At 49.9% G+C, this 12,004-nt stretch overlaps 2 protein-coding genes across 3 annotated transcripts in view; one reads left to right on the plus strand and one right to left on the minus strand.

Annotated features, from left to right (window-relative positions):
• The window catches only part of Rab3GAP1 (RAB3 GTPase activating protein subunit 1), a 302,634-nt gene that overhangs the window by 88,217 nt on the left and 202,413 nt on the right, over positions 1–12,004 (plus strand). The window lies entirely within an intron of this gene.
• Positions 1–12,004, minus strand: part of LOC142566312 (uncharacterized) — a 47,475-nt gene that overhangs the window by 8,394 nt on the left and 27,077 nt on the right. Inside the window, exon 2 of the mRNA XM_075677230.1 lies at positions 2,856–3,761. Coding sequence (XP_075533345.1) covers positions 2,856–3,722 — 867 coding nt within the window. The 5' untranslated portion in view covers positions 3,723–3,761. The remainder of the gene's footprint in view (positions 1–2,855; positions 3,762–12,004) is intronic.

Consider the following 12,004-nt stretch of genomic DNA (forward strand, 5'->3'; position numbering starts at 1 on the left):
CTCCAACACACAGTGCTCCCGAGCTCTTGAATCATGTGAGTGCATTCACTTCAATCTATGTTGTTTTCCTTCCTTCATACTTCAATCCATGGTGTTCTTAGTGCATGTCAGTGTAAGGGTCGCCAAATGTGACATGGGTGAAGCCGCTTTATCTAAAATCTGGCAGCTGTACGTTCGTGCATGTGGACGTGTGTGTACACGTACATGTGAATGTTTCAGAACATGCCGTTCTCTGTGGTGCCTCCATAGCAGATGACACGATGAGTGTTGCAAAAACCTGGTATTGGTTTGCCACTGCAGTCAGTCACGTCCCTTCAAATCAAAACTGGTTGTTTGACAGGATTTCACTTGCACTTGTTCAAAGTAACGAAAAGTTTATCCCAACTGTGGAAACATTCTAAGCATTGTATCTTCTTTTTAATAATCACTACCTTTTAGAGCAGCTTTTACGTGCCCATTCCTGCGTTGAGCGAACACAGAGCACAGTGGGGGATGATAAGTAAAGAGAGCACAAGGAGAAAGTGGAAGAGGCTACAGGGAAAGCACAAGATGGAAAGTGGAAGAGGAGAAGGGTATGGCAAAAGCGTGGAAATAAAAGTGTAGTGCCGCTTTAGGGCGACAATGGCTACAAGATGACGTCAGAGTAGTGCATGTCATCTTTTTACCGATGGCATGCAGCGAGTGCGTCCCATGATACCATATATGAAAGCAAAGCACTGCATTAGCGTAGGTCTGTTTGCGGCGTCTGCTGTGAATCACACCCATGCATCACCCCATGTGCTGTTTCTCGCGATCTCCCGATTAGCGAGGCAGTCGCGCCAGACTTCGCTCAGTTTGCAACGTGCCACACGAGGCAGATTGTCCGCACCAGCCAATACTATATCGCGAAATGAAAACTCGCATAGAGCTGCACTCAAATTTCGCATTAGGGAGTATCGTAATTGGTAAATTGTTTTAGCCTCTGAAAAGTGTTTTGGCACAGTAGAAAAATACAGTTTAATTCTGAGCTAATGGCAATAAATTTCAAAAGTAGTCCCACAATCACATATGTAGCCATTTGGCTACATGTTTGATCTTGCTGAAGAGATGATGATTGAAGTTGAAGCGGAAGGGGCATAGAGATGCAACCACATTGTTTACATCTGTTTAGGTCCATTCTTGAATCATTTGCTTAGTTTGGGAATTATGCCAAACTTAAACAACAAGGCTCAGGAAGACCTGAATGAGCCCACAACCTACCAAACGCTCCTTTGCTTCACACTTGTTGATTTAAATTCACAGTAATGCCGTAATGTTGTGAAGGGACCTGTTTTACATCGATAAAGATCCCAAAATGGCACATATTACTAAGTTATTAAAAATATTAATATAATATACTTAGCATTCTTAGGATACTTCATGCACTTTCCTGTAGCTATCTAGCCATCTATCAATATGCCTAATAATTTTCCTGGCAACTTGGATCACTGGTTTGCTATACATGTTGTTCTTGGTACAAAGTGTCGAGCGCCAAGAACAACATGTATAACAAAATGTAAATACCAGCTTCCCCAAGAATAAGTTCTTCTGAGTGGCTGAGTGGTCCATGGTCTAATGGGTAGAGCATTGGACTGCTGTGCTGAGGTAATTGGTTTCGAAACCAACCGTCGAACCAACTTGGGTGACTGGGTATTGGCCGCTCTTTAATGACAAATAAAAAATTGTGTAAAATTTCTCCCGTGCTGGGCAAAATCGAATCTGAGTCATATGTATCGAAACAATCTTGTCTGAATATATAAGCACACACGCACCACACACAGACTTTGTGGCGGTACTGGCACAGCTTGTCCAACGGGAAGTGTGAGAGAGGAGCCTGGCTGCATAAACACTTTATAAACGATGTGTTTTGGTATTCGCAATACAGTCTGTTATGTTACTCCATTGCTTCAATGCTAATCACATTAACATTGACATTCATGATATGGTTCCTGTCAGAATTTTTTTTTGTCTTTGTGTTGACTTGTTTTTACCATGTGCCAAGTTTTACATGTTACCAAGTTACTTGCCACGTTACCAAGTTTTCTTTGGCAGAGGGCAGTCTGTAGTTGCATGCGATGTGGAATGGCCAATGCATTGCGCTCAAAGTTCTGGGCCTATGTCTCGTGTCTCTGGGCTCCTACTACATTGACATGCCTTGAAATACTGACTGGATCTAATTCTGCTAAATGCAAAATGTACGCTATAGTCGGTAATTAAAATTGGTTTATTGGCAACTATCATACAATTTCTCGAGTACACCATTCATATGTATTTTGGCCAGCAAAAAGTATGTTTTCTTATTTTTTATACTCCCTACATTTAATCATTGGAGGCAGTTGTTGCTGAAGCACACAGTATTTGTTATTAAAAATGAATGTCTTAGGTCAAGTGCTCAAAAATTTTTTAACAGAGATGATTGATTGCAATTTAAATGACAGTGAAAAGAAGGGGTAGAGAGGTCATTGCTGGACCATCCTGCCTATTGCCACTGCCTTCGTACTTCCATTGAAATGATAAAGTATAGATCAAGTATTATTTCATGCACCATTTAACTATGATGTGCCAATTTCTCTCATCTGTTTTGCCATCCAGTGGCATGTTTTCCTTTTGCTTTCTTTGAGCTGGAGCATACCATCATGATGCTCTACAAGGAGAAACAAATGTTTCTTTTTTTAATTGGCTGCACTGGTTCTCAGTTGCATTGGTCTATTTATTCCCCACTTAATGCCGCCATTTCGCTCACTCATGATGTGTTAGGCATGTGTGTTCACTGCCCTTAGGTCTTTGAAAAGTTAGGCACCATCACTATGCCGAGGTTGCAAGCTCAAACAACTTACCCGAAGTTCAGTGAGCGTGGCAAGTGCCTGGCCAGGAAACTCAACGAGCAGGTTGTTGAGCAGCGAGAGCGAACTGAGTGTATCGTTGATGCCGGCGAATGCATCTGCGTCGATCTTGACGATGCGGTTGCGCTCCAGGTTGAGTGCGGTGAGCGTGTGCATACCGCTAAGGTCCTCGGGTGCCAGGCTTGCAATCTTGTTCTGCGCCAGGTCCAGGAAGGCGAGCGAGGTCAGCTGGGCGGCCGCGCGCGGCACGCGCTCCTGGCCAGTGCCCTTGAGGTTGAGGTTCTTTAGCGAGTCCTGGAGCCCAGCGAATGCGTCGTCCGCGATGTTCAACTCGTTGTCGGCCAACTTGAGCGTGTTGAGTGGCAGGCCGGTGAACGCCCCGTCGGGTACATGCTGGATGGCGTTGCTGGACAAGTCTAGCTGGCGCAGTGACGCCAGGCGTCGCAGGGCCGCCACGGGAACCTCCTCGAGCCGATTGTCGGGCAAGCTGAGGCTGGCCAAGCTGTTTTCGAGGCCCTGCAGCGCACGCTCGGACACTTGACGCAACTGGCAGCGTGCCAGGTGCAGTGACTGGATGTCCAGCTTGGCGAACGCGCCGTCCGGCAGCGCCTCTACCGTGCTGTTGTTGATATGGAGCAGATCGATGGGCACGTTCTGCGCCGATGCATGCAGCGCGTTCATGAGTCGCGCGAAATTCACTGGGCTGCACTGGACAGACAGGCGCTGTGTGCTGCTGTAGGCGCAGATGCAGTCAGCGTGCAGGTCGACTAAGTCCCGCGACCAGGGACACTTGGCCAGCGCGCCAGGTGGCGCGAGTATCGCAGCCACGGTACTCAGCAGCAGCAGCAGCGGCAGCCTCATGGCCGCTCAACCTCTGGTACGGGGATGTTTCCGGCCGGCCTGCAAAGAACAGAATGCATTCACCTCCTTGCTCATCGCTTTATTCAAAAGCCATTCCTTAGTTCCTTACTCCTGCTCAACCCTGATCACACAGAAAATGGCCTTGTTGCGCTGTATTAGATTGACTATATTGAGGCTGTACCCACTTGAACCTTCAGTGATGCAGGGGAAAAAAAAGGAGAGACACCGCTGCCTGAGCAGGGCCACCATTCCCCTTTTGCGGCCTGCACATATCATGGAGTAGCCGCCTCATACTGCCGGCATTCTCCATCGCATGCTTTGAGGATGGCCACTGTGAGACAGCGTTGTCTCGAGACGTCTGTGACGAGTCGTCGCATAGCACACTCACGTCGGCTGTCCTTTACCCCTGTCCTGCGTCCGCGAAAAAGGTGCCGGTTCCGGATTTTCTAGGTGTGCTTCTGCCACCTGGCCCCAGCCATGTGACAGTGCCTACAGATGAGTGGAACAAAAAAGTAGCAGTTTCGCCCGAAAGGCGAACCATCGATTACGATAGCAAAATAGTGGACAGTCATACGAAGTAAGGATAGTAGTTTTATAGGCCGTATAAACTTGTAAACATAGGCACACTATCTAAATTAACAAGCATGGTTTCACGCACGCACAAGCAAACATGAACGCATCTGACTCGATGGCGTGAGGAAACGCGGCAGTAGCAGCGAGCGAAGTGACATTTGTACTGTCTATAGCTTCAACGCAAAGTGAGCGCCGAGAGCCCGCAGCACGCACAAAGCTACAAGCCGCCGACGCACCCAGACTGCCCGCAACGCAGATCGCCGTCAAGATACGGCCGCGCGACTGCGCGCAGCCGCCACATGCGCAGTTGCAGCCGGAGTTGAACGTCGTCCCCCTCTCGCCCCTCCCCCAGTACCTCGCAACGTTGGGTGCCTCACGCACGGCGGAAGACGGCGCGCTTCCTTGATGCTTTCGTCTCTTTCGCGCGGGCGTGATTGAGCGGCGATCGTCGGCCCCCTCGCAAGCCTTCACTCGCACACACAGCGTAGGGCGCGGGGTGACGGTGTTATTTTCCTGGCACTTTATACGCAACCTCACGGCGACGGCGACGGAAATGCGCTTGGAGTGTCCATATAATTGCTACCGCCATGAAACACTGTTGGCCGTTAAGCTAAACAAAGACCTTGTAAATATCAGGTCTGGCAGCACACCTTGTAGCGCCACGTTGACAGAGAGACGTCTCCACTCAAATCGCGTGCAGAAAAGGAGAGAGTGCTCGCAGAATTACAACATGCGGCACCTCACAAGGAGGCTCCCCACATGTGCGAATCTCGTGCTCGAGAGAGACATTAAGCTCTATGCGAGAGAGAACGGGAGGGTAGCTTGTGCGAACGCGTTCTTGAGTTCTGCCATTTAGGGGCGGCGTCCTGAACACTGTCGAAAAGCCTGCTTGTGAATCTTGCATATCATCTACTAAAAAGACGAAGCCTGTTTCCTCTGATCTTAGTTTTACACAGCACGGTAAAGTTTAAAACGCTTTCATGTATCCATGTAAAGTTTCTGTACCGGCTTCGATGTCGCCCTTGAACGCGCTTTCTTTTTTTTCTGCAGGTAGGTCTTTGTGTGCGTATGCGCGCGCGTGTAGTCGGAAGGGTTTGCTTCGCCCCCCCTCGCTGTGTCCGGGGCTACTCGGCGTTGTGTGACCGAGCAGGAATGCGTTCTTTGGCTCGCCTTTGTGTCGCCCTGCAGAGTTCATCGTCTCCCGTCGCTGTGTGGCCCTCCCGAGCTGAGGAGGCGGAGCGAGAGCCCGCTGAGGCGTCGTACTCTCCGCGGCGGCGCCTGGTCGCCCACGCTGACTCGTGCGAGCCGCTGGGTGAAAAGCGTGCGCGGCGTTCTTTCCTGTCGCTGCGCAGCTTTGTCGACAGATCCGCGGACGCGGGCTAACGACGCCTACCGGCGGCATCTTAGCAGCGGTACTGAGCAACGCTCTGCCTTTTGTGCCTCTTGCGGCTTTAATGCTCCGCTCCTGCCTCTTTTAAAAGACAAGGAAGTGCCTGACGTGTGCTCATCGTAAACTTGGCTTGCGGCATTCAGTAACTCATGTGTGAACGTTCTCACTTCCTTCTTGATGCTGCAAGAGCTTGTGTTGATGCCACTCTGACACGTGTCGGCTGCCTCTGTGCATATACAGAAGAACATTTGTACGCTGCTTTGCCTTTCGGCTTCATGTATGTAAACGTGTGCTGCTTCTTTCCGAGGTAGTGCATTAACCCAGCACTTGCTGCGGCCTGTAAGAATGGCTGCTTGCACAGGCCGCGCGCTACGCATAGAATATGGGAATGACCAAGCTTTAAGCCGCTCGCTGCTAAGTTGGTCGGCGGCGTTTCTTATTGGCACTGCTGCCCATTGTCCAAGGGTAATTATATGTGTACAGTACAATTCAAAACGCTGCATCACGTAATGCACTAATAGTTGTCCTAGCAGTTAATGTGGGCAAATTTGTTACTTTCGGTGAAGTGTATGAACCAAGTATACAAATCTTGCTGTATTTGAAACTTTACAAATGCGTGTTATAGTTAAGCCGTATTTGCGAGCCCAATTTTGAATATTTAACGCTCGCGCCTTCCTTTCTAACTAACTGCCAGCAACGAAGGCAAAAACAACGCGAACGTTGCGCTATTGCCTAGTATGGAGCGTGCAGCAAACCTGCCCCACCCAATTTCCTTCATTTTATTCTCGTTCATTGTATGCTTTGATGCCTCTATCTCCCTCTCCAGAGTGTATCCTTGATCCGCCCTTGGCGTCAAGGCTGCTGCCTTGTACTTGTGCACGTTTGTTCGTTCCTTCGCGGGACCGCGGATGGATTCACGCGGGTCGATAAATCCACGGACTCGCACGACGTAGCACTGTAGTAGCACCTGAATGTCGCAGTCTCGCACTGACTCATTCGCAAGCCACTCGACTAGCATCCGGCGTAAAGAGAAGTACTGCCGTCACGGAATGGTGCGGCTGCTTTCGCGACATCATCTGGAGTTGCCGCGATTGATTGATGGATCGCGACTAGCCGGTTCTCCGGCTGCGGGCAGCCGGTTTGAAAGCGCCTAGGCTGCTTGCGACAGCGCACTGCTGCCCGGGCTGGTGGTGCCGTCGTCGGTCACGTTCGAGTTTTGTTGTCGGCATCTGTCAGGCTGAGCTGCGCCTGGCGCGCTCTTCACGTATGTCGTGTGAAAGCTTCTGCTTGAAGTGTGGCTCGTTCTGTGCCCTGAGCCAGAAATAAATCTTCAGGGCCCAGGGGTGTTGCTTGGCGCTATGAACAAGACGTCGTTGTTCGTGTCTTCCAAGCATACGCTGTGAAAGGAGAGGCAGAAAAAAAAAAAAGCTAGCTTTTATATTAATCAATGCTCCGGTGGGAGCGTATGCATATACTCCCCGAAACCTGGCAAACGGAGCAGCAGCATGCGGTCGGCATTCCAATCAAGCTATGTGCCCCGAGAAAAACCGCGCGTGCGACGTAGTCACTTTCTGTGTCCTCGCTTGCCGAAGTGGCTCCCTGCGTCCCTTCACGGTCAGCTTACTGGGATACGCTACATTCTGGTGCCTCTAAGGACGATTACAAATGCCAGTGCTAAGCGATGTCGGTCTGGCATAACCCGACGACTGGACGCGACAACTTCCATGGGAGCCCGCTTCCCGCGAACACTGCTACCTCTCGCACGCCACCATTAAGTTTAGTGTAACACAACCTAGGAACAAAAGTGGAACGCAGCCACACGTGTGGCTGTTATGCAACCGCGTTACCATGTCGGGCTTCCAGCGCTTGGCGTGCGGCAGTATACGCTCTACTAAAGCCCCTCTATTCTGTGGCCTCAGCGGCGAGGCCTGTCCCGCCAAGTTCCAATTTGCTTTCCCGCGTCCCCGGGCGACGCCTGTGATTTCTGGCCAGAATCGAGTGCAGTGGGTGTGGTCTCCTAGAGTCGTCGGAGCCTGCGTAATATCACTGTTTGTACGGAGCCGTAACGAGACGTCCTGGCTGAACCCCATTGAACAAGTGCAGCGTTGTCTGTCCTTTAGTCATACTGACACCCTTTCGTGGGTTATTGTTTTCGCCTTTGCTGTCCATATTGTTACAAGAATCCGCCTTGGACTAACGAAGAAGAAGACGACGATCACTGGGACGTTGCGCGTGTTCGGCCATCTTGGCTACCTCTGTAAATAGACTATATATATATATATATATATATATATATATATATATATATATATATATATATATATATATCGTACCTTGCTTTTCATCTATTTGAATTATGATCGACCTGTCAAGTGTTCCCCAAGTTTTGCAAGAAGCCATCGACTACCACCTCTGGCGGCGGCGGTGCTGTTATGCCTATAGCGGTCCCTCAGAGTGGGGGGATGCCCCACCAGCGACACGCAGCTGTCGCGTTTGATGTTCACGCCTCATCATTCACTTCGCTTCAAGACAGCAACGTCGCCCTCCTGACCGTCATGAAGTGGCCACTTATCGATGACGGGGTCATCGTCGAGAACTCCCGGGAAAAAGCGTCGCCGGCAGGTGGTTGCCTCCTATTGTGACACGTTGGAGACAGGTGCACCACGTAACCGAGCAGCACGTGGAAGGCATGAGCACCACGAGCAGCACGTTGAAGACCAGTGAGAGGCGATAGAGGTGGTAAACGATTCGGCGTTTGTGATTGGCCAGTGGATTCCCTCAACGAGGGAGAGAGGGAAGAAAAGGGCATGAAAAGCGGATCCGGACGGCTGTGAAAGAGAGAACCGCTCGAGACTCGGATAGAGTCACAACCACGTACCAATTAAGTGAATACATTCTTTTCCACTTCTTTTTTTCATCATGATGCCCGCCTTCGTCGTCGTTTCCTGATTATTGCGGTGAAGACAAACCTCACCCGGTCGAGATTGTATCAACGCCCCCTCACAATATTATACGCACGTCTTTAACAAGTGCGCGCTTGGTGTGCCACGTGTGTTGGTTAAGGTCTATCTGGACTTGGTCACTGTGGATAGTTTGTGAGCAACCGAAAAGATGGTTTCTGTTGTAGGGTTCGTTTCTTTTTGATGCCATATGTGGCTCGCTGCGCGATTCTGGCTCGGCTTTAGAAAGAAATTTAGCATCGCTCTTCGGTTCCACGATCGGCGTTTCTTCAGACATGACAGGATTTGTTTCCCGTTCTAACTTGAAGTCAGCGCCAGCGAGTCGCATTTTCTAAGCGTCAGAACGGTGTGGTTCGATCGGCCCGCCTGCGCACGAACGTGTAAACGCGGCCTCGCTCGAAGCGCCGTGTTCGTCGCCGCCGAACGACAGTGGCGGGGCGCTGCGGGCCTTTCACCACGTCGCGGCCGGCGTCTCGTCATCGGATTTTGGTCGCCTCCCGAGCCCCCCTTATTCGAGGTATTCGCGCGTGCACGGCCATGCTGCTGTGCAGCGAATGCAGGGCAGCGCGCGCGGCTCGGACGCCAACCGCGCACGTGGGCGCCGCCAACTGGTTTGGGAGCGGCGCTCTAGTGGCCCTGTGCACTCGACCGCGGGGAGGTCACACACCGGATGCCGCCTCCTTCCGAGGCTAAACTCCGAGGCGCCCGTCGTGTAGCTGGCAGGCTGACGCCGTGCTGCGTGCAGGGGCTGAATCTCGGGAGAGGTGTGCACGAAATGCAGCCTCTCGCTATCCTTTCTATATGTGAGGGTATGTAAGCAACGAGCCGTGGGCGTTGACGACTCTTGGGAGGCGCAGACGGGAGTGATCCGCGGGTCCAGAAGAAAATCGGCAATCAAGTCTGACACATCAACTTGAGGAGGTACCGCTTCTTCCTCTTAGCGGAATTCATTTAAATGTGCAGATCTGCAGGTATACACACGTGAGGGAGGCGCTGCGCAGCGCGTGGCTTGTGCGTCGCTGACAATTTTTTTTTTTTTTCCCGTCCGACAAGTTAGGGGCGACGATGTCACGCGTGACCGAGGAACGCCTGCTCCACGGCGGCGTTTCCGTGGGGTTGAGCGGGCGGGGAAGCTGGTGTATTTTCCTCACAGTGGGCGCGGTGGTTGCATCAGTGGTGCATTCTGAGTCTTTGGGGCACACGCTTCGCTGCATCGCTGTTACCGCGGCGTCTGCGGGCGTGATGAGCGGCGCGCATCTCCATACGCATTCGTCATCCGACGATTGGCGTTGCTGCGGCGCGGTTTTTCCCGAGGTCTCGCAGACGGGATAGAGTGCTTCTTTAAATATAATAACAAGAAAAGCGGAACGCAACAGCGTCTCACCCGCCTTTGCCCGCGAGAGTGCGACGCATACTCCGCATGCGCTGCTGTCGCACAAGCACAATCGATGTCGTGTACCTGTTCTGCGTTGGCTGCAGTTCAGCAGCGAGACTCGCACATTTTACGCGCAGTTGTAGCATTGGCGAACAGCGCAGACAAGCGCTGATTTGACGATCAGTCTTGTATGCTTTACATTTTCGGTGTTCTTTTTTTTTTTTTCCTTTTCCCTCAGCCATTCGTTCTTGAAAGGCGCTGATGCGACTTTCCTAAGTCTACCTGTCAGTAATCTGCAGAAAAATGAGAAATGCGCCATTTTAAAAATTACTCAAATGTATGAGCGGGTACAGCTAGGTCGGGAGGCTAATTGCCCTAAGTCGATTAACAGAAGTGATAGAAAGTACGATGTGTAATAGACCCATTTCATAATTGTAAAATTAGCGTTCTTGAAAGGTAATTTGGCCAACTAATGGTGGCGTAGCCATTTTTCCAAATAGCGTGTGCAATCACAGTTGATTTGTATTATGAAATGGAAAATGTAGACTTGGCTCATCTGATGGAACCATGCATGCGCAAGAGACAAGCCCCAGCATGTGCATCTAGCACTTCGTCTTCATTTGAACTATATGTGACCGATGTGGTCATTGAGTGAACGTGCAGTGCGTAGAAGCGGCACTAGCTAAATCGGAAAATGTTCTATTAACACACTGCTATGGCACCGCAAACATATAGTGGGTAGTATGAATGCGATGCACTGACGTACGTTGTTTCTTCTTCTTTCGGCGGAAACAAAGCGAACACTAAAAAAAATAGCAATTATGTTTTGTTTTTTTCGGACAATCATGTACAGCTTTTCCATGGAGGCTGGCGAAAAGGCAAATAAATACCTGACAAAGCGCCAGCTACCCATAAGCACAAACAATCAGTGAGAATAACAAGAAAAGAGAACAGTAAAAAAAACGGCAATTCATAGTTTAAATAAGTTAAAAAAGTGGTGGAAGCCACATATAACTGCAAGGATGCACAATACATGTAACATATGATGACTTCAAGAGTAACTACAAACACTAGACGATATAATGAACAACATTGAAAACATGACAATTCTGTACAACAAAGGTGATTATTTACCTACATAGTCCGTCCCTACTGAAATGATAATAGGTAGGTATGCATAGTTTTTTTCAGGGCGTGGACAGAACTGCTTCTTTCGATTATGGACAATGCATTAGGGCGTCTGTGTAAGAAATCCGGTATTAAGTAATCAAGCTTCCGGGTGCCGTAGTTTGTGCGCAGCTTTTCCTTTTCATAAAACGCATGTCGCAATCGTGGCAGTGTTCTCTCCGAAGGTATTTATTTACGAAACCAGATGGATCAGATACTTTTTGGTTATATATTGAGGTAGCTATCCTGTTCTTCGATACTTCCCTTGATACTAAATAAGTGTTCGGTGTGCATGACGTCTTCATGGCAGCGTTACGCATTGCTTCACGTTCATAACATAGACATTAAACTGCTACTGAGTAAACTAAACACATAAACGGGACATCTGACGAAAACGTGCCTATTCGCGCTGGATGTCACAAGGAACTTCTTTATCGCTTTTTGTAGCCATCGCTTCCACACTTGGCAGCTACGAAAATACGCGTTTATTGACTTAAAATCGTAATAACAGTGGAACGTTCTTGCTGTCGAAAAATTAACTAGACGAAAAATTACTAGCACGCGTAACAGCAGTCCATTTAGTGCGACTGTACATTGCCTTCCTGCTTGCGTTCACAGAGCTTAGCGCCACCGACGAAAAACACTCTGCGCGACTGTGCTATAGTGCGCGGAAAGGTCACCCGCTCGGCGCCTGGTCGTTGCGCGGGCATTTCTCGGGGGCGAAATGCACGAACGAGTTGGTGTGCTGAGACGCACCTTTGTCGTAAGCTACCGGAGTGGTTGAAATCTATCCGGATCGAGCTTTCCATTGTAGCAT

This window comes from Dermacentor variabilis, chromosome 1, assembly GCF_050947875.1.
Source record: "Dermacentor variabilis isolate Ectoservices chromosome 1, ASM5094787v1, whole genome shotgun sequence".
Taxonomy (NCBI): Eukaryota; Metazoa; Arthropoda; class Arachnida; order Ixodida; family Ixodidae; genus Dermacentor; species Dermacentor variabilis.